This window comes from Myotis myotis, unplaced genomic scaffold (genome assembly GCF_014108235.1).
Source record: "Myotis myotis isolate mMyoMyo1 unplaced genomic scaffold, mMyoMyo1.p scaffold_m19_p_1, whole genome shotgun sequence".
Lineage (NCBI taxonomy): Eukaryota > Metazoa > Chordata > Mammalia > Chiroptera > Vespertilionidae > Myotis > Myotis myotis.
In genome coordinates, this window is record NW_023416313.1 from 90,785,397 (window position 1) to 90,811,548 (window position 26,152).

Consider the following 26,152-nt stretch of genomic DNA (forward strand, 5'->3'; position numbering starts at 1 on the left):
TATATGCACCCCTATGTTCATAGCAGCACAATTCACCATAGCTAAGATCTGGAAACAGCCTAAGTGCCCATCAGTAGATGAATGGATCAGAAAACTGTGGTACATCTACACGATGGAATACTATGCTGCTCTAAAAAGGAAGGAACTCTTACCATTTGCAACGTCATGGATGGAACTGGAGAGCATTATGCTAAGTGAAATAAGCCAGTCAATGAAGGAAAAATACCACATGATCTCACTCATTCATGGATAATAGAGACCATTATAAACTTTTGAACAATAATAGATACAGAGGCAGAGCTGCCTCAAACAGATTGTCAAACTGCAGCAGGAAGGCCGGGGAGGGTTGCGGGGCAGGAGGTAGGGGGGTAAGAGATCAACTAAAGGACTTGTATGCATGCATATAAGCATAACCAGTGGACATAAGACATTGGGGGATAGGGGAGGCTAGGGGACTGTCTAGGGCGGGGGGATAAAATGGACACATATGTAATACCCTTTGTAATACTTTAAGCAATAAAAATAAATAAATAAATAAAAAATAAAATTTGATTGTTTTTCTGGTGTTGAGTTGTATGAGTTTTTAGTAAATTTTTGATAGTAACCATTTATCATGGAATTGAATGTTCTTCTATTCAGTAGATTGTCTTTTCATTCTTTGATGGTTTCCTTTGCTGCTCAAAAAACCTTTCAGTTTGATGTAATCCCATTTGTTTACTTTTTCTTTTGTTTCCCTTTTCAGAGGCAATAAAGTAGAGAAAAACTTTGCTGCGAGAAATGTCAGAGAGTTTAGTTTTATATTTTGTAGTCTTCTTTGTCAAATGTTACTTGCCCATAGAGGCTAGAGCAGGGGTGGGCAAACTTTTTGACTCGAGGGCCACAATGGGTTCTTAAACTGGACCGGAGGGCCGGAACAAAAGCATGGATGGAGTTTGTGTGAACTAATATAAATTCAAAGTAAACATCATTACATAAAAGGGTACGGTCTTTTCTTTTTTTAGTTTTATTCATTTCAAACGGGCCAGATATGGCCTGCGGGCCGTAGTTTGCCCACGGCTGGGCTAGAGTTTATTTCTGGGCTCTCCATTCTGTTTCGTTGATCTTTATGTATATTTTTAAGTCTTTTTTTTTTTTAAATTAAATCTTTATTGTTCAGATTATTACAGTTCCTCTTTTTTCCCCCATAGCTCCCCTCCACCCAGTTCCCACCCCACCCTCTGCCCTTACCCCCCCCCCCCCGTCCTCATCCATAGGTGTACGATTTTTGTCCAGTCTCTTCCTGCACCCCGCACACCCCTTTCCACCCAAGAATTGTCAGTCCACTCCCTTTCTACGCCCCTGATTCTATTATATTCACCAGTTTATTCTGTTCATCAGATTATTTCTTCACTTGATTTTTAGATTCACTTGTTGATAGATATGTATTTGTTGTTCATAATTTTTATCTTTACCTTTTTCTTCTTCTTCTTCCTCTTCTTAAAGGATACCTTTCAGCATTTCATATAATACTGGTTTGGTGGTGATGAGCTCCTTTAGCTTTTTCTTATCTGTGAAGCTCTTTATCTGACCTTCAATTCTGAATGATAGCTGTGCTGGGTAAAGTAATCTTGGTTGTAGGTTCTTGCTGTTCATCACTTTGAATATTTCTGGCCTGCATAGTTTCTGTTGAGAAATCAGCTGACAGTCGTATGGGTACTCCCTTGTAGGTAACTGACTGTTTTTCTCTTGCTGCTTTTAAGATTCTCTCTTTGTCTTTTGCTCTTGGCATTTTAATTATGATGTGTCTTGGTGTGGCCCTCTTTGGATTCCTTTTGTTTGGGGTTCTCTGTGCTTCCTGGACTTGTAAGTCTATTTCTTTCACCAGGTGGGGGAAGTTTTCTGTCATTATTTCTTCAAATAGGTTTTCAATATCTTGCTCTCTCTCATCTTCTGGCACCCCCATAATTTGAATGTTGGTACGCTTGAAGTTGTCCCAGAGGCTCCTTACACTATCTTCATATTTTTGGATTCTTTTTGCTTTGTGCTTTTCCAGTTGGCTGTTTTTTGCTTCTTCGTATTTCAAATCTTTGACTTGATTCTTGGGATCCTCTAGTCTGCTGTTGGGTCTCTGTATAATATTCTTTATTTCAGTCAGTGTATGCTTAATTTCTAGTTGGTCCTTTTTCATATCCTCGAGGGTCTCACTAGATTTATGGAGGGTCTCACTAAATTTATCAGTGGTTTCTAGAAGATTCTTGAGTAACCTTATAACCATGGTTTTGAACTTTATATCCAGTAGTTTGCTTTCCTCCATTTCTGTCATTTGTGACCTGTTTTTTTTGTCTCCTCATTTTGGCTGCTTTCCTGTGTTGATAGGGTGGCTTTCTGTGCTAGGTGTCCTATAGGGTTCAGTGGCTCAGCCTCCCCAATTACCTGAGGTGGACACTCTTGGTGCACCCCTTTGTGGGCTTTGTGCACAGTCTTGTTGTAGTTAAGTCTTGATTGTTGTCGGTATCACTGGGAGGAATTGACCTCCAAGCCAATTGGCTGTGAGAATCAGCTGTGTCTGCAGCGGGAGAACTTCTGTGCTGGAGACACCCTTATGGGGCAAGACTTGCTTCAGTGGGGCTTTGGTGTTCACTGAGTCTGCCCCCTGAGTGTGTCCCTTATGGATCTGAGGAGTTGTAATCTGGATGGTCCCACTCTGACTACTGGGTACACTGGCTCTTGGGTCTCTAAGGAGTTGCTAATTTAGCCTCTGCCTGAGGCTACGCAGCAGGAACTACGGAGAGATCTGCAGATTCCTCTTCTTTATTTGGGGTTTGGAGGTGCCCAGATGAGGCCCAGCTGTGAAGCAATGCAAGCTGCTGTGGGGCCTTGGGCCTTCTTTTGGATGATCTGGGTCTCTCTGACCCAGCTGCAGTTTGTTAGGTAATTTTAGATTGCCAAGGGCCAGGTCATTCATATGCAAAAGCCTCTGCTAGCAGCTTGGGTGGGGCGGGGTCTCAGGAAATCAACAGGGCGGAACAAACAGCTATGGCTGATCCTCACCCCTGCCCTAAGAGGTCCCGGGTCTCAGTGTTCCTCGGTAATCGCTGCAAGCACCTCTGAGAGAAAGTTGTCTTTGAGTTCTGCCTGAAGCCAGACAGTCTAGTTTCTCCCCCTAGGAGTCTGGGTCCCCAGAGACTCGCCCGGAACTGGAGTTGAGAGCAGTCAGGAGCATGTGACTCCCTCCCGATTGAAAAAGACAACCACGTCCTCAGTTGCCAGCCGTTTCCACGTGCGCCTCCGTACCTCTGCACTTTACTTCCACACCTCCTCTGAGTCTCAGTGTGGTTTTCTCTTTCCTTCTAGTTGTAGAATTTCCACTCAGCCAGCCTTCCTGTGGTTCTGGATGATGTCCGTTTTGTCTTTTAGTTGTATTTTTGAAGTGGTTGTGCAAGGCAGCAATTTCCGGTGTTTACCTATGCCGCCATCTTGGTTTCTCCCGTTTTTAAGTTTTTATCATGCTGTTTTGATTACTGTAGCCTTGTAGTATAATTTGATATCAGGTAGTGTGATATCTCCAATTTTGTTCTTCTTAAGATTGCTGTGGCTGTTCAGGGTCTTTTGTGGTTCTATATAAATTTTTGGAGTATTCTAGTTCTGTGAAATATGCCACTGATAGGAATTGTGTTGAATCTATAGATTATTTTGGGTAGTTGGATATTTTATTGATGTTAATTTTTCCTGTCCATGAGCCTGGTATATGCTCCCATTTAATTGTCTCTTCTTCAATTTGTTTTTTTTCTTTCTTTAATTTCTTTTTTATTTTTTTAAGACAAGGAAAGGGAGAGAGAGAAACATTATTGTGAGAGAGAAAAACATCAGTTGGTTGCCTCCCATCCATACATACCCCAAATGAGGATTGAAACTGCACCCTGGGTGTGTATCCTGACTGGGAATCAAATCCACGACCCTTTGGTGCAGGGCTGAATACTCCATCCACCTAAGCCACACAGGGCAGATTCTTTCTTTAGGATCTTATAATTTTCCAAATACAGATCTTTTACGTCCTTGGTTAAATTTATTTGTAGGGGTTTGTGTTTTTTTTTATGGAGTTCTAAATCAGGGGAATTGTTTTCTTCTTTTTTTTTTTTTAAATTCTCACCTGAGGATATTTTTTCCATTGATTTTTTTAGAGAAAGTGGAAGGAAAGAAGTGGGAGGGTGGGAGAGCAAAACATAGATGTGAGAGAGACACATCAATTGGTTGCCTCCCACATGTGCCCTGCTGGAGCCAGGAATCAAATCTGCAGCTCAGGCATGTGCCCTTGACTGTGAATTGAACCTGCGACTCTTCAGTGCTCAGGATGGTGCTGTACTCAATGAACCAAACCAGCTCAGTTGTTGAGCATCAACCTATGAACCAGGAGGTCACCATTTGATTCCCAGCCAGTGCATATACTTGGGTTGTTCAGGAGGAGTGCAGGAGGCAGCCAATTTATGATTCTCATCATTGATGTTTCTATCTCTCTCTCCCTCTTCCTTCCTTTCCTGAAATCAATAAAAGCATATCTTTTTAAAAAATGCAACTAATTTCTGAATACTTACTTTGTATCTTGCTGCTTTACTGAATTCATTTATCTTTAGGGTTCTCCATATACAATTTGCATGCCATCTGCAAATAATGACATTTTTACTTCTTCCTTTCCAATTTAGATACCTTTTATTTCTTCTTTTTTTTTTTTTTTTTTTAAACAAGAAGTTTATTTAAACAACAAGACACTTGACTTGAAGGGAAAACTATCTAGGATTCATTTTTTTAGAGTAATTTATCCCTACTTAAAGACAGATTGCCCTACATGTAACAGCTACGTACAAAAAAGTTATAAAATTGTCCTTGGTTTTACAATGATAAATGAAAAACATTAAAATTCTCCAATCAAACAAGGTATGCAAGAATTTTTATGTTGTTCTTTTTTGTTAAACAGTGAGAGCAAAATAACTTACTGGAATATAAAGATAAGAGCTGGATGAGCATGCCACTAATGGAGAAAGGGGGTGTTTTCACAGAACCAGTATTTTTCCCCCATCCCATCTCCATTTGATGTAGATCAAAACATACCATTGGCCATTTAGTTAAAAAAAAAAAAAAATGCAAATGCTTGTGCACATACATCCGTTACTTTATGTACAATAATAAAAGAATGGGGAAGGGGAAAATGAAAGAATAGAGAAAACTATACTGTAGTAGTCAGATGTGTTGAAACCAAATTGCAGTTTTCTAATTGAGAATGTCTTCTTGGTCTGGAGGAACAGAGTTCTGGAGTAAAGTAGCAGGTTCCCTTTTTAGTAGACCCCTCCTGTCTGCTGCTGGAACACATCAATTGTATCTTCATCCTCCATTTCCAACTGTGCAGGTGTGTCTGTTTCATTGATTGGCTGCCCGTCAAATCGGAATCTGATCTGCCTCATTGACAAACCCTGTCGTTCACAATAGGCTTTCATTAGTTTACTAAGTGGTGTATGCCTCTTAATCTTAAACTGCACCACAGAACCATCCTGCCCCGCCACCTTCAAATTAATATGATCGTTGTTCTCAGTCTTGACTCCTTCCTTGGGCTTTTCGTCGGCCATGGCGAGCGCCGGAGTCTCCTCAGCTGCCGCTTCACAAAAGAGGTACCAGGTCCGCACCAAACGAGCACACAAGCAGCACCAGGAGCGGCTATTTCTTCTTTTTGATTGCTGTGGCTATGTTGAGTAAGAATGGTGAAAGTGGACACTCCTCTCTTGTTACTGATCTTAAAGCAAACACTCAGTATTTCCCTGTTGAATATGATGCTAGTTGTAGGTATGTCATATTATTATGTTGAGGTATGTTCCCTCTATTCTTACCTTTCTGATAGATTTTGTTATAAATGGGTGCTGGATTTTGTCAATATGCTTATTCTGCATTTATTGATATGATCTTATGATTCTTACCCATTTTATTTATGAGATGTATCACATTAATTGATTTGGGGATACTGTACGAACCTTGCACCCCAGCAATAAATCTCACTTGATCATGATGTATAATCTTTTTATGTATTGCTGAATTTGGTTTACTAATATTTTGCTGAGGATTTCTGCATCTATGTTCATCAGGGATATTGGCCTATCACTTTATTTCTTTGTAATGTCTTTTTCTGGTTTTGGAATCAGAATAATGCTGACCTCATAAGATGGCATGAGAGTCTTTCCTCCTCCTGAAAATATTAGAATAGTTTAAGGAGGATAGGTTCTTCTTTGAATGTTTAGTAAAATTGACCTTTGAAGACATCTGGTTAAGAACCTTTTCTTTTTCTTAATTTATTGATTTGAGAGTTGAGAGAGAGAGAGATGGGGGGAAGAAGGAAGGGAGAGAGAGGGAGAGAGAGACAGAAACATTGATTTGTTTTTCCACTTATTCATGTATTCATTGGTTGATTCTTATTTTTGTTTTGTTAATCCTCACCCAAGGATATTTTTCTATTGATATTTAGAGAGAGGGAAAGGGAAGGGGAGAGACAGAGAGGGGAAAACATTGATTTGAGAGAGACACATCTATTGCTTGCATCCCACATGTGCCCTTCACAAGAATTGAACCCAGGACCCTTTAGTCTAAGGCAGGGGTGGGCAAACTTTTTGACTCGAGGGCCACAATGGGTTCTTAAACTGGACCGGAGGGCCGGAACAAAAGCATGGATGGAGTGTTTGTGTGAATTAATATAAATTCAAAGTAAACATCATTACATAAAAGGGTACGGTCTTTTTTTTTTTTTAGTTTTATTCATTTCAAACGGGCCGGATACGGCCCGCGGGCCGTAGTTTGCCCACGGCTGGTCTAAGGGCTGACCTCCAAGCACTGAGCCAACCAGCTAGGGACATTGGTTGATTCTTCTATGTGCCCTGACTGAGGATTGAACTTACAACCTTAGCATATCTGCTTGATGCTCTAACCAGTCAGGCCTAGAACCTTTGTTTTCTTGGAGAGTTTTCTTTCCCTCCAAGTCAAAACATGGCTGTTTTGCATATTTAAAATGTCCCAAATAAGTCTGAAGGAAGATTGGGCATCTTGCTGTTTCTATAGCTGGACAACGTAGGTCTTATTCATCAGCCTGCTTAACTGTTCCTTTTTCAGAAATAGATATCATCCCAAATTTTCTGATATCCTTGTTTTTAACTGTTGTGACTTGCTGAATCAAAGCAGCTGAATTTGATACAAATTCATTGTCATATCTATTAAAAATTAACTCATTTTTCTGGACTTGAGTTACTGAACAAGCAACACCTGATCTCATCTGAAACCTGTGGATATATTTTTTGCCCAAGAAATTTCTGATTCCAATAAGAGAACCATTCTCCTGAATAACGACATTGATGGAGAAGTGAACATACACAAACCTCAACCTTGTAATGGAAGCCCATTGTAATACCCTTGATCATGTTCTGTACATGACTGCAGATTGTGTGAATGGTGGCCAGTTCCTTTCTATTTTCCACCATCTGTCAGCCTGGAGCCTCTTCTTTTTCTTCCCAAGGAGACTATTCTAGATTGACATGGTTGAAGTTCCTCACAGGGTGCCTCTGGGGCTTTTCACAGTCCCTTCAGAGTGATGTGGACATTTTCTGGAATGTCAACAGTCAGATTGCTGACAATGGTCTTCATCCTCATAGTAGATGCACAAAGAGAGTGTTGGAAGTTTTTCGATTACTTCTTTGATTTCATTGGTTTAATTGGTCTGTTCAGATTTTCTGTTTCCCTTTGTGACTCCAGTTCACCCCCAGCAGCTGTTCTCTGGTAGAGGCCAAGGTGATTACCATGTTTGTGCACTGACCCTTTAAGAGAGCATTCCCACTGCTCATGATGGTGTGTGGAATCCTGCTGATTTTCGCAGCCACATACCGTGTGGGCTCTAGTGCTTTGGGCTAGGTAACCTGGCATAGGGCTGATGCTTCTCTAAGGGAACTCTCACCCAAAATAGCCCAAAGGATTCTCACCCACCGCACATGCCCTTCCTACCTGTTTCAATGCGGGTTCCTCTGTAAATTCTTAGTTATAAGCCTTCTGTTCAACTAGAGGACAGATGATTATTCAAGTTGATTGTTCTGTACTTTAGTCACTACTCTGATATGGTCCTGGGAAGAGGTGAGAGTAACTTCTATCCATTCTGCTGCCATTTTCAAAATTTCTAAAGGTGACCTTTTTTTTTTTTTTTTTTTTTTTTTTTTTTTACTGATTTCCAAGAGGAAGGAGAGGGAGAGAGAGATAGAAACATCAATGATGAGAGAGAACCATTGATTGGCTTCCTCCTGCACGCCCCCTGATGGGGATTGAGCCACATCCCGGGCAATGTGCTCTTGACCAGAATCGAACCCAGGACCCTTCAGTCCCCAAGCCAACACTCTATTCACTGAGCCAAACCGGCAAGGGCCTAAAGGTCACAATTTTAATTGGGGTGTTCAGGGAATGATTAACTGAGATGGTGACACATAAGTGAAGATATGAAGAAGATGGGGAAAGCCATGCATGTATTTGAACAAAGAACAATGTTTGCTAGAGGAAGAGAGAATAAAGGACCTAAAGACCTAATGTTCATTATTTGTTCATGGAGCTATTGATGAGAGAGAGAGAGAGAGAAGAAAGAGGGAGAGAGAGAGAGAGAGAGAGAAGAAAGAGGGAGAGAGAGAGAGAGAGAAGAAAGAAGGAGAGAGAGAGAGAAAAAAACATCAGTGTGAGAGAGACACATCCATTGGTTGCTTCCCAAAGGCACTCTGACCTGGGCTGGGGATCGAACCTGCAACCCAGGTACATTCCCTTGACTGGGAATCGAACTTGTGATCCTTTGGTGTGTGGACTGATGCTCCAACCTTTGAGCTACATTGGCTAGGGCACCTATGTTGTTTAACATCTGGCCTTCTGCACTAATTTTTGGTATCATTCTGGCAGTAGTGACTTTTGATATCATTTGCATTTGTGACTTTTCTAGTATGCTAACTAGGAAAATGTCTCACCATTTCTGAAAGGGAGCTTTTGTAATCTTACATCAGAGTTTTAAAAAGTGAGCTAATGCTCTACTTACTATTTTTGTTGGCGAGATTGGGCTTCATTCGTGCTAAAAATGACAGTTCTGCAAACAATATTTTGGGGATTAAATCTTCTAAACTTTTTTTGGCCATATCCCTTTACAAAATATCATTACAAAAAGGAGGACCTATATAATACTTTCAACAATAAAGATTAAAAATAAATCATTACATCATAGTTCAATTCTAGTTAATGCCTTTTGGTGTTTATGAGGAACTGAATAATTTATAATCTAGTAGAAATTCCGTATAATGAAAACAGCCTCATAATCACAAATTAATGTTTTAAGTTAAACACAGATTCCTTATCATTAATATAGCATGGCAATATACTGTTAGTAACATATCATACAGTAATATACTTATCATTAATAAAATATAGTAAGTCCACATAATTTGCCCTTGAAGCCTATAACCAGGTCCAAAAAAATTCTGGATTTTAAACTTGATCAAATATCACTGACACATTTGAATAGAGTTTTTAATATAATAGTTTTTGTTAACTGGAGGAAACAATATTTTTTGAAAATGAAAGAAGTTTAAAATGTATTTTGTTGAGATATATAAGGAGACTTTGCATAATTGGCAGTAAGGGCCAGGAAAAAACTCTTTGTATATTTATAAAGGGATATTTTTTGTATACTCCTTTTACTGAAACAAAAAAAAAATTCCAATTAAATTTCCAATTTCCAGGGAGCAGGCCTTGATAATCAAATCTTTATTTAAAATTGTTTGGTAAATTGTGTCATTTTAGGTGGAGGAAGCTAAACAAGAGTTACAGGAAGTTGTGGAATTCTTGAAAAATCCACAAAAATTTACTGTGCTTGGAGGCAAACTTCCGAAAGGTAAGATATTTTCCCTTTACCATATTTACGATAAAAAAAATAGTGTAATATATTACTAACTTAATTGTTATCAGATTTAACTGGTTAAAGTTTAGTGCTTAATTACTATTTCATAAATAACTGCTCATTCTGAACATACCTTTCTATAACCCTTTTTTGTGTAATTTTAAATTTTATCATATAAACTTTAAGTCAGTTTGTAAGAATCTGACAAAGAACTCTACTCAACCCATGCACAACATTTTGGGTTACTTGCTCATTCACTTTCTTTACATACATGTATTTTTTGAACAGTTGAGAGGAAGTTCTAAATATTACATCATGTATGCTTCTTTATTTCTAAATAGCTCATTATATATTTCTTAAGAATAAGGATATTTTCTTTACATAACTCCAGTACAGTTATTAAAATCGGGAAACTTAACAATGATCTAAAATTTATCAAATTCAAATTTCAGTATTTGTCCCAATAATAACCTTTTTAGTTAAGTTCCCTCATTGCACTCCCAACCCAGGTTGAGGACCCAATTCATGTTCACATATAACATTTAGATTTTCTTTAATCTGAAAAAATTCCTCAGCTTTTTTTTTTTTTAAACAGGGATAAGGATGGGTTTTCTTATGATCTTCAAAATTGTATAGAGTACACATAAATTTGTAGAATGACTCTCAGTTTGGTTTTGTCTGATGTTTTCTCACAGTTATTACTCAATATGATTTTTTATTTTTAAAAAATATATTTAATTGATTTTTTAGAGAGAGAAGAAGGGGAACGGATAGATAGAAACATTGATGAGAGAGAAACATCATTGATTGGCTGTCTTCTGCACGCCTTCCACTGGGGTTCAAGCCCAAAACCTGGTCATGTGCCCTGACCAGGAATTGAGCCAGGGACCTCTTGGTTCATGGGTTGATGCTCAACCACTGAGCAATACCAGCCACGCTCAATATGAATTTTAATTACTGTGTGATAATTGTGATTTACAGTAAAAAACATATTTGGTCTTAGTCCCTGTTACTAATACAGAGCTCTTAAAACCTGGAATTTCATAGTGAAGAGAGCAATTAAAGGTATGTTTTCACCCTACCTGGTTTGGCTCAATGGATAGAGCATCGACCTGTGGACTGAAAGGACCCAGGTTCAATTCCAGTCAAGGGCACATGCCCAGGTTGCTCGATCACCGGTAGGGGGTGTGCAAGGGGCAGCCGATCGGTGATTCTCTCTCATCGTTGATGTTTCTATCTCTCTTTCCTCTCCCTTCCTCTCTGAAATCAATAAATATATATATTAAAATAAAGGTGTGTTTTGTTGTGTTAATGAGGTAACTTTTAGAAAACACCTGAAGATGGGGGCAGGTTGCCAGGAGAACTTACTTTGTGCTTAGAAGGTTGGAACATTTAGTACCACCCCCGCCCGCCACCCGCCCGCCCCCCCCACACACACACACACACCATTTCCCCACCTCTGGGGAGTGAGAAGGGCTTGAGGTTGAATCAGTATTCAATGTCCAGTGATTTAATTAATCATGTCTATGTAATGAGGTCTCCATAGAAACCCAGAAGGATGGGGTTTGCTTGCCCCACCATATGGTTGCTCCAAGTAAACATGCTATAATAAACTAGTAATCTACTAAATAAATGTTTCTCTGAGTTCTGTGAATTACTCTAGCAAATTAACAATATCCAAGGAGGAAGACATTAGAACCTTTGACCAGCCAAAAAGCATAGGAAATAACCTGGTCTTGCCTTTGGGAAAGCTCTCAAGAGGGAGCGGGGAACAGTGTATGGTACTGAGTTCTTAACTTGTGGAAATCTAATGCTTTCTCCAGGTAGTATCAGAATTGAATTGAATTGTAGGATAAACAGCTGATATCAAAATTGCTTGTTGATGTGAGGGAAAAACCCAATATTGGACTTAGGTACAGAATTGTAATGACTTTATAGTGTCCTTCTAGAAGGATACTTTAGTTTAACCATTTATATTGAACTTTTAAATTATTTCTTATCTTTTACTATTTAAACTAGCACTGTTGTGACTATCTTAATATCTTAAGGCTTTGCCTACATGCTTAATTATTTCCTTAGAACAAATTCTAGATTTATTCATTTGCTATCTGTAAATTATTGTAGATTCCAGTGCTAGAAATGGATTTAGTGAGTTCAAGAGGCACTACTATATAAGGCTTGTTTTTATACTCTATAGTATCTCTACTGAGACTGTTCACTAGTATATAAAAATATCTGCATGAATCTTTTTTTTCTCTTTTATGCATGAATCTTTCTTAATGTAGAGTTCACTTATTAAATCAGTACTGTAACGTCATAAGGAACATGTTTAAAACAAACAAAAATTATTTTTCTTTCTGATCAAAGTAATATTTTATAAATTTGTGGGAAAATTCTCAGGTACCAAGATATACTCTACAGAAATTGATATGAGGATGATTTAAACCATTTTGGAACAACAATAACATGAGAATACAAGTATAGTCTGCAGGATATTTTGGAGTTTTTCTTAAAGAGAGTTTTTTAGCCCTCGCTGGTTTGGCTCCGTAGATAGAGCAAGGGCCTGTGGACTGAAGGGTCCCAGGTTCAAGTCCAGTTAAGGGCACATGCCTGGATTGTGGGCTCGATCCCCAGTAGGGGGCATGCAGGAGGCAGCTGATCAATGATTCTCTCTCATCACTGATGTTTCTATTTCCCTCTTTCCCTTTCTCTCTGAAATCAATAGAAAAATACTAGTATATTTTAAAAAAGTATTTTTAATATTAATATATAGCATTAATACAATTTTGTTGCTTTTTGAAATGTCTGAAAAATGAAAAAGTTATGTAAACCAGGGAATTCTATTATCCTAACATGAAAAACTTGTTATGAAAATTTTCAAACATACAGAAAAATTAGAAAGAAAGCTGTAGACATTAACTACTTTGTTCACATCTAAATATTTTGCTATGTATCACGTAAGAATAAGGACATTGTCCTAAATAAAAATAATAATTTAGTCTACCAAGTAAAACTAAACACTATTTTCTTAATATCATGAACTCACCAGCATTTTTCAAATTTTCAACAGATGCCCCTAGAATTTTAAAAAAATACAGCTAGGGGACTGTCTAGGGAGGGGGGATAAAATGGATACATATGTAACACCCTTTGTAATACTTTAAGCAATAACAAAAAAAAAAAAAAAAAAAAAGAAACAAACAAAAAAAATACATACATTTTTATTGATTTCAGAGAGAAAGGGAGGGAGAGAGAGAGATAAACATCAATGATGAGAGAGGATCATTGATCGGCTGCCTCCTACATGCCCCACATGGGGATTGAGCCCACAACCTGGGCATGTGCTCTGACCAGGAATTGAGCCCTGACCTTCTGGTTCATAGGTCAGTGCTCGACCACTGAACCATGCCGGCCAGGCCTAAATGATGTGCTTTTTTATGGAGGTGCATCAGTTCAAGGTTCATGCATTACATTTGTTGTTTGGTCTCAAACTGTTTTATGTGAATCTTATTTGCTTAGTCATAAGTTTATATTCTTTTCCCCCAAGATTTTGTCCTGTCTATGGCTGATATGTAAACAGTATTTAGATGATACAAGATAATGAGTTATGGAGAAGATCCTGAAGTGAATTATTAGTATAGAGAAATATATTTTGCTATGTTTCAAAATATTGGTCATTGATGTGCTTGTAACCTCAACATTATAAATTAATTATTCATTTTTAAGATTTATGTCAGAATTTGTTTTTGTTTTTAATTTCAATTATTCTTGTATACTTTTTTTTAATAGGAATTCTTTTAGTTGGACCACCAGGAACAGGAAAAACCCTTCTTGCCCGGGCTGTAGCTGGAGAAGCTGATGTTCCTTTTTATTATGCTTCTGGATCAGAATTTGATGAGATGTTTGTGGGTGTGGGAGCCAGCCGCATAAGAAATCTTTTTAGTATGTTTAAATGTATCTTTTATACAATACTAATTTTTTTTTTTAATTTCAGGGGAAGAGGTTTTTTTTACCCTTTCTTTCTACTTAAGATTGTTATTCAGCTGAACAAAGCTATTTGGGGGTTCTGGTTTCAGAGAATTAAAAAAAATTTTTTTTTTTTTTTATTTCAGAGAGGAAGGGAGAAGGAGAGAGAGAGATGATGATGTGAGAGAATTGATCGGCTGCCTCTTGCACACACACCCCCTACTGGAGATTGAGCCTGCAACCGGGGCATGTGCCCTGACCAGGAATTGAACCGTGACCTCCCAGTACATTGGTTGATACTCAACTTCTGAGCCATGCTGGCCGGGCTGGTTTCAGGGGATCTCATAAGTGAGCTAAAACAGAACTGTATTTTTTTCCCAAATACAGTCACAGTAGCTAATGGAAGTGTTAGATGTAGTTGGGCGCTGCAGAAAAGCTGGGTCTTTTTGTTTTGTTTTTTATTTAGTTCATCATTTCTATAGTATGTAATTAACCTCAAACCTGATTGTATATAGTTGAAACAAGTAGGAAGAATGAGTGAATACACAGTTGTTTCTATTTACTTGTTTGTTTGTTGATCATCACCGGAGGATATTCTTTCCATCGATTTTTATTTTTATCTATTATTATTTTTTAATCCTCACTCGAGGAAATTTTTCCATTGATTTTTAGAGAGAGTGGAAGAGGAAAGGGAAAGACAGAGAGAAATATTGATATGAGAGAAACACATCGATTGGTTGCCTCCTGCATGTGCCCCGACCAGGGCCTGGGCCAGGGAGGAGCCTGCAACCGAGGTACGTGCCCTTGACCGGAATTGAACCCAGAACCCCTTGGCCCACAGGCCGACACTCTAGTCACTGAGCCAAACTGGCTAAGGCTTTCCATCAATTTTTAGAGAGGGTGAAGGGGAGTGTTAGGGGGAGAGAGAAGAGAGAAAGAAACATCTGTGTGTGGTTGCCTCCCACACATACCCTGACTGGGGCTGGGGATCGAACCTGCAACCCAGGTACATGCTCTTGACTGGGAATCGAACCCTTGATCCTCTGGTACATAGGCCGATGCTCTAACCACTTAGCCATGTGGGCTACGGCTGTTTTTAATATATATCATTCTTTATGGTATAATTATTTTTTTCCTTCTGAGGTTATTGTTCTTTTTTTTTTCTTTTAGCCACGTGGGGAAGGGGAAAGAATCTCACCGTACAGATTCCCACATGGGGAGGGGAGAAGAGTACCCTAAGGCTATTGTTCTTCATCATTGAGAAAAAAAAAGAGAGAACACAACGAAATCCGTTTTGTTGTATTTCCTCCCTAATACTTTTTGTTGGCTTTTGACAATTTTGCAGGTTTTTAATATTTATATGATTTTTCATTAAAATTTGAATCTTGCCGAAACCGGTTTGGCTCAGTGGATAGAGCATCGGCCTGCGGACTGAGGGGTCCCGGGTTCGATTCCGGTCAAGGGCATGTACCTGGGTTGCGGGCACATCCCCAGTGGGAGATGTGCAGGAGGCGGCTGATCGATGTTTCTCTCTCATCGATGTTTCTAACTCTATCTCTCTCCCTTCCTCTCTGTAAAAAATCAATAAAATATATTTAAAAAAAAAAAAAAGATAAAATTTGAATCTTTTCTGTTTTCCTAGGGGAAGCAAAAGCGAATGCTCCTTGTGTTATATTCATCGATGAATTAGATTCTGTTGGTGGGAAGCGAATTGAATCTCCAATGCATCCATATTCAAGGCAGACTATAAATCAACTACTTGCTGAAATGGATGGGTAATTGAATCTTCTGTCTTTGGAATATATTTGGTAACATTCTAGAGAGAGGAAAAATCTTATGTTTGTAGGCAACAGTAGTCCTTCATGCAGAAGGTCAAGACAAGCTATTTTCAGGATTGTATTGTTTCGAATTCTAATAGCATAGTTAATTTATCAACTCATTTAGGTTGGTGATAGTTGCACCTTTTTTATTTATTATGACAGGAAAGCAGTGATTCCTGCTGATACTATTTGGAGATGTAAAGGGAGAGTATGCTGGTCCCTACCCAATTTGTGACCAGATTTTAGTGTTGCGACAGATTAAAAGCTTGCACCAGTTTTCATAATATAAAAAGCAAGAGGTGGGGTTGCTTGGAAAGAAGCAAAAATATTTCTTATAACACATTCTGGAACCAAATAGGAAGTTTAGGAGCATATAATTTAAATTGGTAAACTTGAAAATAATTTTTCAAAAATTTAGTCAGGTGCCCAAGCTTCTTGTGTCAGGTCATCTCTTCCTAAGTAAAACAAATATTGTGCAGGTATATAATCACAGATGATTTGGTGACTATATATTAGCAGTTGTAGTGAAGTACACTGTGCTAACATTTGTTTCTTTTAAAAAATAAAGATATTATTTGGGGCATAAAAATACCAATCCTTTTTCTTTGCTATTAAGATTAATGATAAACAGTTTTATGTAGAGCATTTATATATGTGTGCTGTTTTAATTTTTAGTGAAAAAGTACTTTTTTTTTTTAAATAGTTTTAAACCCAATGAAGGAGTTATCATCATTGGAGCCACAAACTTCCCAGAGGCATTAGATAAGTAAGTATTGAAAGAAAATTTTTGTGAAGTACTGATATATGTTGAAACATGGATGAACTTTAAAAATATGATGCTAAGGGGAGGAAGTCCATCACAAAACATCATATATTATGTGGTTCCCTTTATATGAAATGTCCAATATAAGTAAATCCAGGGCAATAAAAAGTAGATAGATTAATGGTTGCCAGAGGCTGGGGAGAATGAGGAGTGACTACCAGTGGATATGGTTTTTTGTGTTTTATTTTTGAGGGGTGGTGAAAACATTCTAAAATTAGATTGTGGTGATGGTTACAGAATTCTGAGTATATTAAAGAGCTTTGAATTATCCACTGATTTTTTAAATTATAAGAGAAAGTTTATTTAGAAAGTCACAGAAATAGAAAAGGTAAGCCAGGTGGGCTGTGTGGGCACAGGAAAGGCCACAGAGGCAAAAGAAGGGCACTTGGGGTTTAGGAAAAAGAAATGCCGAGAGAAGGAGCCCAGAGGAAGGGAAATTGCTCAAGAGAGAGGAAGAGCATGCTGGATTACCTACTTTAAATTTGGTGATATGTAAGTTAACTCAATAAAGCTGTTAAAAGGCCTCTGACAACTTATATATCACAAAAACGTTTTTGGGTGGAGAGCACTTTTATTTTTTAAAAATATATTTTATTGATTTTTTACAGAAAGGAAGGGAGAGGGATAGAGAGCTAGAAACATCGATGAGAGAGAAACATCGACCAGCTGCCTCCTGCACACTCTCCACTGGGGATGTGCCCTCAACCAAGGTACATGCCCTTGACTGGAATCGAACCTGGGACCTTTCAGTCCGCAGGCCGATGCTCCTTATTGACTGAGCCAAACCAGTTAGGGCTGGAGAGCACTTTTAAAATAAAATTTAGTATAATTTTAAATTTTTATTGATGTTATTATAAAAGTTATTCATATTTTTGTTTCATCTGATAGTTTGTCTTTGCCTGAGACTCTAATAGACTGGTTTAGAATTATCTGTTCCCTGGCTGATTGACCTGCACATTTTTGTTTCTGAGGGGTGTCTGCTGTCTGTAGGTACACATTTATCAATGTATACCTTTGCTCTGTCTTCTGGTTATTAAAACTTACTTGAGCCATGTTTTATAAGGAACTATCTGAATACTTACCTTCAGAACTCCATCTAACCTCTGGTTGCATTGTCTTTCTAACCTCTCCTGAGTGTGGTGGTCCTATTTAACTTGACCTTCAGCATAGTCAGCTTACTAATTTTCATTTTCTTTTTGTATTTTCTCTTTAGTGCCTTAATTCGTCCTGGTCGTTTTGACATGCAGGTTACAGTTCCAAGGCCAGATGTAAGAGGTCGAACAGAAATTTTGAAATGGTATCTCAATAAAATAAAGTTTGATCAGTGTAAGTCTTATTCCATGATATAAACATTGTTATCTCCATAAAATGGTAATATGTCAATCCATCCTGTTTGTGGTTGTTACTTGAGCAATGTTTTAAAAGACCAGTTCCTTTATACATCATTTTTTCTTGCATTTATATGTCCTTTTTTTTTTTTAAAGTCCATTTCATACTTAATGCATATCCAGTAGATTTTATCATTTTGAATTCTGATTCGAATGAAAGTTTTCTTTTGAGTATTCAGATAGATAATACTTAAAGATGAATGTATGTATGTTTTTAAAGATAAATGCAAAATATGAAACAATAGAAAAAACACCTGCATATTATGAGCACAGTATCTCATGATATAGTCCCTTTGGTGTCAAAGGAGGGGAAAACCACCTGTGAAACAAAACACATGGAAAGGAAATATCATGGACCAACCTGAGTAATAAAAGCAGCTATTAAAGCTGCAGTATTTTCAAGATAGCTGAATCAAGGAAAAAAAAACAACAAAAAACCAAATAAGTTTTCCATAATAAAGGGAGCTTTTATGTCCAGAATATTTCAAAATGAAATTTTAGGGGAAAAAAAAATGTCTATGAGTATGCTTTTTCAATTTGTCATTAGGCCACTAATGATGTAGGTCATAACTGAAGGTTTTTAAATGATCAGATAACTCTACATTTCTTTGTTTTTTCACAAAGCTATTTAAATTTAAGAGCTTTTGTTATTTGTCCCAATGGCAGTTTTAATGTAATACTTATAACAATTTTGACTTTTTCCCCTTAGAAGTTAGTAAAATAAATTTTTTAGTTTAATTAAGATAAATATTTTAAATTATAGTTCACGATGGCTGTTTTGTTTTTTTCTTTCGGAATTTGGGTTTTTTCTGGCAAACTTTCTTTTGGCTGTTTTGGAACTTTAATATATTGTGTTATATCTACACAGCTGTTGATCCAGAAATCATAGCTCGAGGTACTGTTGGCTTCTCTGGAGCAGAGTTGGAGAATCTTGTGAACCAAGCTGCTTTAAAGGCAGCTGTTGATGGAAAAGAAATGGTTACCATGAAAGAACTTGAATTTTCCAAAGATAAAATTCTAATGGGTAGGTTTTCTTTATTTTCCTGTCTTATACTATTCAGTATGTTAGAGAATAAATTCTTCATTTTGAGAGGTTATTAATAAAACAAAGGTAGCCCTGCCAGTGTTTTTCTGTGGTTAGAATCTTGGCTTGAGAATTGAAGGGCTGAGGGTTTGATGACCAGTCAGGGGCATGCACTTGGGTTGCAGGTTAGATCACGGGCCCCAATTGGGGCAGGTGTGGGAAGCAGCCAATCGATGTGCCTCTCTGACATCAATGTTTTTCTCTTTTTCTTCCTCCTCCCTCCTCCTTCCTTCCTTTCCTCCTTCCCTCTTTCCCTCTCTCCCTTTCCCCACCTTGCTCCTTTCTACACTTTCTAAAAATCAATGGAAAAAATATCCCCAGGTGAGGATTAACAACAACAAATAATAATAAAAACAAATGTATAGGGACATGAAAATATATATTTGAATGAAGAAAAACAATTTGGCCTCTCACAGACAAATGTAGATCATGGGTGCCTATGTTTTTACTCTTGTCTAATATTGCTGATGAAAGGATAGTTAATTTTACTCTTCTTAGTATTTTTTACTATAACTCATGAATTGGCTTCAAAACAGGTTAGATAAGACATTCCTTTTAAATTGAAAGTTTAATTTCTAGAAATATAATTAAGCTTTCCCTTTGGCTATGAGAGTAAGATGATAGTTCTAACAATTTTGGTTTTCAGTTGACATTGTAGTTAATATGTACTTATTTTTAAGCTTTTACTTTGTTTAAAATATTTCTTAATGAAATTAAATCATGTTACTCTGAGAACAACTTTGAAGCAGATAGGTTTCATTCCTTTAAATATATCTCTCTAATGGAGCATTTAACCTGATTAATTTTTTGCTTTTAGGGCCTGAACGTAGAAGTGTGGAAATCGATAACAAAAACAAAACCATCACTGCATATCATGAATCTGGCCATGCTATTATTGCATATTACACTAAAGATGCAATGCCTATCAACAAAGCTACAATCATGCCTCGAGGGCCAACACTTGGACATGTAAGTATCTTGCAGTTTTTCTTTGCTTTTAGATAGCACTTTCCAGAAGGATATGCATGAAATTGCTGATAAAATCCTTTTAAGACAACATTCAGCTACTTGCTAAATTTTTTGATATTTTCTCATATGTTTTTAATATATATTTTTATTGATTTCAGAGAGGAAGGAAGAGGGATAGAGAGATAGAAACATCAATGATGAGAGAGAATCATTGATCGGCTGCCTCCTGCACGCCTCCCACTGGGGATTGAGCCCGCAACCTGACATGTGCCCTTGACTGAAATCGAATCCAGGACCCTTCTATCCACTGAGCCAAATCAGCTAGGGCTGTTGATATTTTCTTTCTTTCTTTTCTTTTTTTCTTAAGTATTTTTATTGATTTCAGAGAGGAAGGGAGAGGGAGATAGAAACATCAATGATGACAGAGAATCATTGATTGGTTGCCTCCTGCACATCCCCTACTGGGGATTGAGCCCACAATCCAGGAATGTGCCCTTGACCAGAATCGAACCTGGGACTCTTCGGTCCACAGGCTGATGCTCTATACAACTGAGCCAAACCAGCTAGGGCTGTTGATATTTTCTTTAACTTCCTGAACCATCTTGAAATTAGAGATCCTTGTGAAATTTATCTTTTAATAAAGAATATCCTTAATATTCCAGATATTATATATTACAATATGAAATTTAATTCTGGAATAGCAGCAAATTATAATTCTTAGTTATGTAATTGCATTTTTCCCCCCACAAAAGAAATGTACTGGCTCAGTAGTTTTTCTAAGATTTTTCTTATTGAGTACAAATTTTGTTCTCATATCTTTCTAATTGTAGAGATTTTAAGCTTTTTTGTGCAACAGAGGATAAAAGAGTCCTATATCAGCATTATCTACCTGTTACTTATAAAATAATTTTCCTTATTTTATAAATTGCTGGTTTTGTCATCAGTCACCTGATGGTCATCTCTACTAAATGTCTTGGGGCTTTCAGCATCATGGTATTAAGTAAGGTGGGAGGACCAGATGATAATTCTGGTTATTTGTAGGTGTTCCAAAACTCCCTGAATTTTTTTCGGTTTTTCAATTGTCTAGGTTTCCCTGTTGCCTGAGAATGACAGGTGGAATGAAACCAGAGCTCAGCTGCTTGCACAAATGGATGTTAGTATGGGAGGAAGAGTGGCAGAGGAGCTTATATTTGGAACTGACCATATAACAACAGGTTGGCTGTAAACAATGGCGTTAGTTCAAATTGTGTTTGTTGGTTTAAAGATATTTTTTTTAAAATGAGTTCTATGTTTATTTTAAAATTTTAGGTGCTTCCAGTGATTTTGATAATGCAACTAAAATAGCAAAGTGGATGGTTACCAAATTTGGAATGAGTGAAAAGGTATTGGCTAATTTTATTATTCCTCATGTCTCCAATGATATGTGCCAAGTGTCTCTTGAGAGAGGGTTTTCATTTTAAATTGATAATATTTACTTTCCTCTGTCTCATTCCAAATGGAGTTGTCTTTGCTTATTCTAAACTAAACCTTATTTTCTGAGTAGTTTAGTATTCTGTTTCCATTCTACCTACTTGAACACTAATAATTATTCGTTCATGAGTTAACAAAATGTAAGACAAATACTTTGCCGTTTCTATTCATATGACATAAAAAATCTACTTGCTGAGCCTGCCATACTTTACCCTTTTCACTTTCTTGCATTATCGCTGTGGTTCCATGAAGCAATTCTAATACTCTGAATTGTGGATTTCTGGACTTGGAATAGCTGCCAGAGTTTTCTAAGAAGGCACTCACTAGCATACTTATGATTTTAAATTTTCTGTCTTGCTCACACTTTAGTTTTAGTGTTATACTTTCAGAAAAATGATAAAATTTCTTTGCCTTTAAGGCCATTTTATATTGAATTTCTTAATTTCCCTCCATGAAATTGGTTTTCTTATGTATAGGATGGTACTTCCTCTGTTATGTGTTTTTTTTTTTTTAATATATTTTATTGATTTTTTACAGAGAGGAAGGGAGAGGGATAGAGAGTTAGAAACATCGATGAGAGAGAAACATCGACCAGCTGCCTCCTGCACACCCCCTACTGAGGATGTGCACGCAACCTAGATACATGCCCTTGACCGGAATCGAACCTGGGACCTTTCAGTCCACAGGTCGACGCTCTATCCACTGAGCCAAAACGGTTAGGGCCCTCTGTTATGTTTTATTTGTGGAGTTTTTTGTTTTGTTTTGTTTTCTGTTCAATTTCTTTCCATTTGTTTTAGCTTGGAGTTATGACCTACAGTGATACGGGGAAACTAAGTCCAGAAACGCAATCAGCTATTGAACAAGAAATCAGAATCCTTCTGAAGGTAATGATCATATTTTTCTACATTTATTTATTTAGTCATAATGTGCCTAAATAGTTGGGTTAAACCCTTTTGTTCTTTAGAAATAAAGATAATAAAGATAATAGGTGCACTATTTCAACCATGATTTATTTATTTATTTGTTAATCCTCACCTGAGGATATTTTTTTCATTGATTTTTAGAAAGAGTGGAAGGGATGGGGCTGGGGTGGAGGGGTGGAGGTGTGTGTGTGAGAGAGAAAGAGAGAGAGAGAGAGAGAGAGGTGTGAGAGAGACACATTGATTAATTGCCTCCCACACAGGCCCCTACCAGGGCTGGGAATCAAACCTGGAACCCAGGAATGTGCCTTTGATGAGCCTTGACTGGGAATCGAATCCACACTTCTTTGGTGCACAGACCGATGCTCTAATCATTGAGCAACACTAATCATTGAGCAACACTGGCCAGGGGGCAACCTTGATTTAAATATGTTGTTAGAGACCTGTGGTCATACATAGACTGGATCTTTATTTTATTCTGACTGTAGACTAAGAACAGTTTATATTAGTGATTATAAATATTTAATTTTCTTTTATTTATAAAACCATAAGAGTTATTAGAATGAACTATATTATTGATTCTTTATTGTTTTCCCATTCTGACATATATTCAGCATGTGTTATTTGCTTGTGCCTAGCAGTGTGCATATGCTCAGAATACTGAATAAGCAAAACAAAGGTCATATTGACTGCAGGGTTCAATACAGATTAGGATAAAAGAGTGTGTAAAAGTAGATTCAGTGAGATCAGTTGGTAGGTACTGTGGTCATCTAGTCACGGTATAATGGATGCTCGGGTTCGGGTGGTGAAATGTAGAAATTGAGAAACATGTGGGTTCAAGAGATACTGATGTAGTGGAACCAAATGCCTTTGTGATATTTTGGTTGAGAGAGCAGCTATGAATCTAAAAACAATATTTTAGATTTCTGCCCCATGCAACTCAGTTGTATCATTTACTGAGTAAACACTGGTCATGGCCTAAGGCTGGCAAGGATGTAGGTCATAAGGTCAGTTTCATATTTGTTGAACTGGAGGTAGTGTAGTGAAGATTAAAAGTTGGGAAAGATTCATGGATGTGGAGCTAGTTCAGAGGTTGGATATGGTTCTATTTGAGGTTGCATGAAGGTAGGTCTTGGAATGGAGAAGACTAAGCCAAGAGCCAGAAGTCTTTAGTGAATGTGGACTTAGTTAGCACAGTGAAGGCTGTTGGGTAAGGCTGTAGTCAAATAGCATGAACTTGAAAGGAGTAGAGCTTGATAGAAGAGGGAGTACATTCATTATTGCACAAACATTGATACAAAAACATCACGGTTCAGAGTGTTTACATCATCTGTGTTGGTAAGGATCAGCCCAGAAATCCTCTTCTGCTACTTGTGATGGTGGCGTGGGTCCCCGAAGACTGGGACCAGCCAGAATCAATGGATTTGCAAAGGTCCTGGCTTTTTGGCTTGAGAGGGATCCTCAGATCAACCCCAGGATCTCAGGCAGAGCGGCAGGTGGGGCTCACCTCTATCCCTGGGCCCAATCCCAGGCGTGGTCTTGTGGTCAGAGCCGTTAGCCACCCCTGCTGTGCCAGCTGGCTAGGATGGCCAGGAGGCCTGGGGGCCAGTCAACACTGGCCCAAGTTCTTTTCCACCCATTTTTATAAGGGCAAAAATATGACTAAATATAAAAATATTGGCAAAAACATTGTACAGACAAATGTGACACTGCCATAAATGAATTGTTAGTAGTGTCTTTATTTTACGACCTGATAAACTCAACCCAAACTCACTTTTGGAAAGACAGTTGAAGGACTTAAGTGACAAATTCAAGGTGGATTGCAAAGAAAAATGTATGGAAATCAGGGATCAGCTGTAGTAATACTGTTATAGTTGTCACAAATTAACAAGAAAGTATATTATACAAGTGAAAAACAGAAATAATAGGTCTTTTCTGGCTGTTAAATAAATCAGTGAAATCAAGAGGCAAAAGGAGCAAATTTCCTTCTTTTTAAACATACATACTGAATAGATAAATAGATTTCTATGTTCAGAGGCCTTATTTAAAAAGCAGATAAATACAAAGTATACTTTAATTTTTTAAAGTACCTCTTGACCTAGGTAATAATTTTCCTATGTGATAGATTTTGAGGTAAAAAATAAAACATTTGGAAAGTACAAAAGTATTATTTTTGGGAACCAAGCTTTTATATGTTTTTATTTGCCTTAGCTGGGTAGCTTAGTTGCGTTGTCCAGATAAGTTGAGTTTATGGATTCGATCCCTGGACAGGGCACGTATGAGAGTCAGCCAATGGCCAGGCTGGAGTGGCTCCATGGTTGAGCATGGTCCTGTGCACCAAAGGTTGTTGGTTCAATTCTTGGTCATGGCACATAAGGAGGGCCACCAATTGATGTTTCTCTCACACATCCATGATTCTCTCTTTCTCCCTTCCTCTCTCTATGCTTATCCTCGGGTGAGGATTAAATAAGAAAAAAACAAATTGATGTTTCTCTCCTCTCTAAAATCAATAAAAATTTTTTTAAATGCTTTTATCTTTATAAATAGAAATAAATTGATACACATTTTTAGGGTACATAGATTTTTTCTTTTCTCTCTTATGGCTTTTGCTTCTCCTAAGTTTTTTTTGCCTCTTATAGATCTGCTTTTCTATTTTAGGACTCATATGAACGAGCAAAACATATCTTGAAGACTCATGCAAAAGAGCATAAGAATCTAGCAGAAGCTTTATTGACCTACGAGACTTTGGATGCCAAAGAGATTCAAATTGTTCTTGAAGGGAAGAAATTGGAATTGAGGTGATCTCTCTTGAAATGGGTCCATTGCTGGTTTTACTGCAAGAATATAAGTAGCATTGCAGTACTCTCCTTTTGCAACACTTCTCTCCCATTTTTGACCTGGTATCACTCAAGTGTGTGAAACACTTTCTCAACCTTTTGTCACATTTATCTACTTTTGGTTATTCTCATGATGACACCTATTGCAAATTAGCAATCCATAGCAACTATGTTAAAGAAAATAAAGAACTATCAGGATTGAAACAGCTTGTTTGAGAAATGTCCATCAGTTATTAAGTTGCACATGAATAATGATTTTATGCTGGGTTACTCTACTAGATGTGAATAAAATTGTGCCTTGAGCTCCTTGGAAGTCTTTTTACTTAGAAAAAATGAAATTGTTGAAGAATTGTCCTCATTTTTAGGTAGTACCATTGATCTTTGATAAAGAAGTGATGCTATTTGGCTGCTGGTACACCATATTTCTACATACATCTGTGGAAACTTCATTAAGATACACTTAATTATGCTCCAGATTGTCCACATATAAAATTGTGTTTAAAAAAAAAAAATCTTAAAAATAGTGAATTGTAAATGTAAAGGTACAATCAGAATTAAGTGATTATAAACTTTTAAAAATGTACCATGCATTTTTGTGGTCTTTTTTTTTTTAACATTATCATGGTCACTAATGAAATTTATTTCAGGACTGCAGTCTTTTGTTACATAAAAAAATGACACTTCCAATTTTGAATAAGTATATAATGATGCTTGATATTGAAAGGAAAATTAGATCAAAAGCTCAGTCCCCTTCAAAATGAACTTTTGAATTACACTGTATCAGAAATGGAAAATTGTGTTTGTTTTTCATTCAGATTTTGTGAATATGAACATGCTGTTACAGGATTTACAAATTTATTTAACTCAATAGAAAAATTAGAGTATATTTTATTGCTTTTTATATTTAACCAAATTATATTCTTGAAGTGATTTTATTAAAATTACCTGTAGTTTTC

At 37.3% G+C, this 26,152-nt stretch overlaps 2 protein-coding genes and 1 pseudogene across 3 annotated transcripts in view; 1 reads left to right on the plus strand and 2 right to left on the minus strand.

Annotated features, from left to right (window-relative positions):
* Window positions 1-25,779, plus strand: part of YME1L1 (YME1 like 1 ATPase) — a 58,630-nt gene extending 32,851 nt beyond the window's left edge. Inside the window, exons 10-20 of one of the 2 annotated variants that reach the window (XM_036344801.1) lie at window positions 9,823-9,913; window positions 13,709-13,861; window positions 15,528-15,660; window positions 16,409-16,471; window positions 17,742-17,854; window positions 18,785-18,940; window positions 19,818-19,969; window positions 21,057-21,183; window positions 21,278-21,351; window positions 22,237-22,323; window positions 25,018-25,779. In XM_036344801.1, coding sequence (XP_036200694.1) covers window positions 9,823-9,913; window positions 13,709-13,861; window positions 15,528-15,660; window positions 16,409-16,471; window positions 17,742-17,854; window positions 18,785-18,940; window positions 19,818-19,969; window positions 21,057-21,183; window positions 21,278-21,351; window positions 22,237-22,323; window positions 25,018-25,161 — 1,293 coding nt within the window. In that variant the 3' untranslated portion in view covers window positions 25,162-25,779. The remainder of the gene's footprint in view (window positions 1-9,822; window positions 9,914-13,708; window positions 13,862-15,527; window positions 15,661-16,408; window positions 16,472-17,741; window positions 17,855-18,784; window positions 18,941-19,817; window positions 19,970-21,056; window positions 21,184-21,277; window positions 21,352-22,236; window positions 22,324-25,017) is intronic. The other variant, XM_036344809.1, reaches the window with a different exon arrangement.
* On the minus strand, window positions 4,908-5,681 carry LOC118673680 (small ubiquitin-related modifier 2). Its single transcript, XM_036344832.1, has one exon. The coding sequence runs from the start codon at window positions 5,595-5,597 to the stop codon at window positions 5,310-5,312; it is 288 nt and encodes a 95-aa protein (XP_036200725.1). The 5' UTR covers window positions 5,598-5,681; the 3' UTR covers window positions 4,908-5,309.
* On the minus strand, window positions 7,088-7,650 carry LOC118673674 (annotated as a pseudogene).
* Window positions 25,780-26,152: the final 373 nt, after the last annotated feature.

Coding starts and splice junctions, on each gene's coding strand:
- LOC118673680 (XM_036344832.1), bottom strand. CDS start 5,597: ATGGCCGACGAAAAGCCCAAGGAAGGAGTCAAGACTGAGAACAACGAT.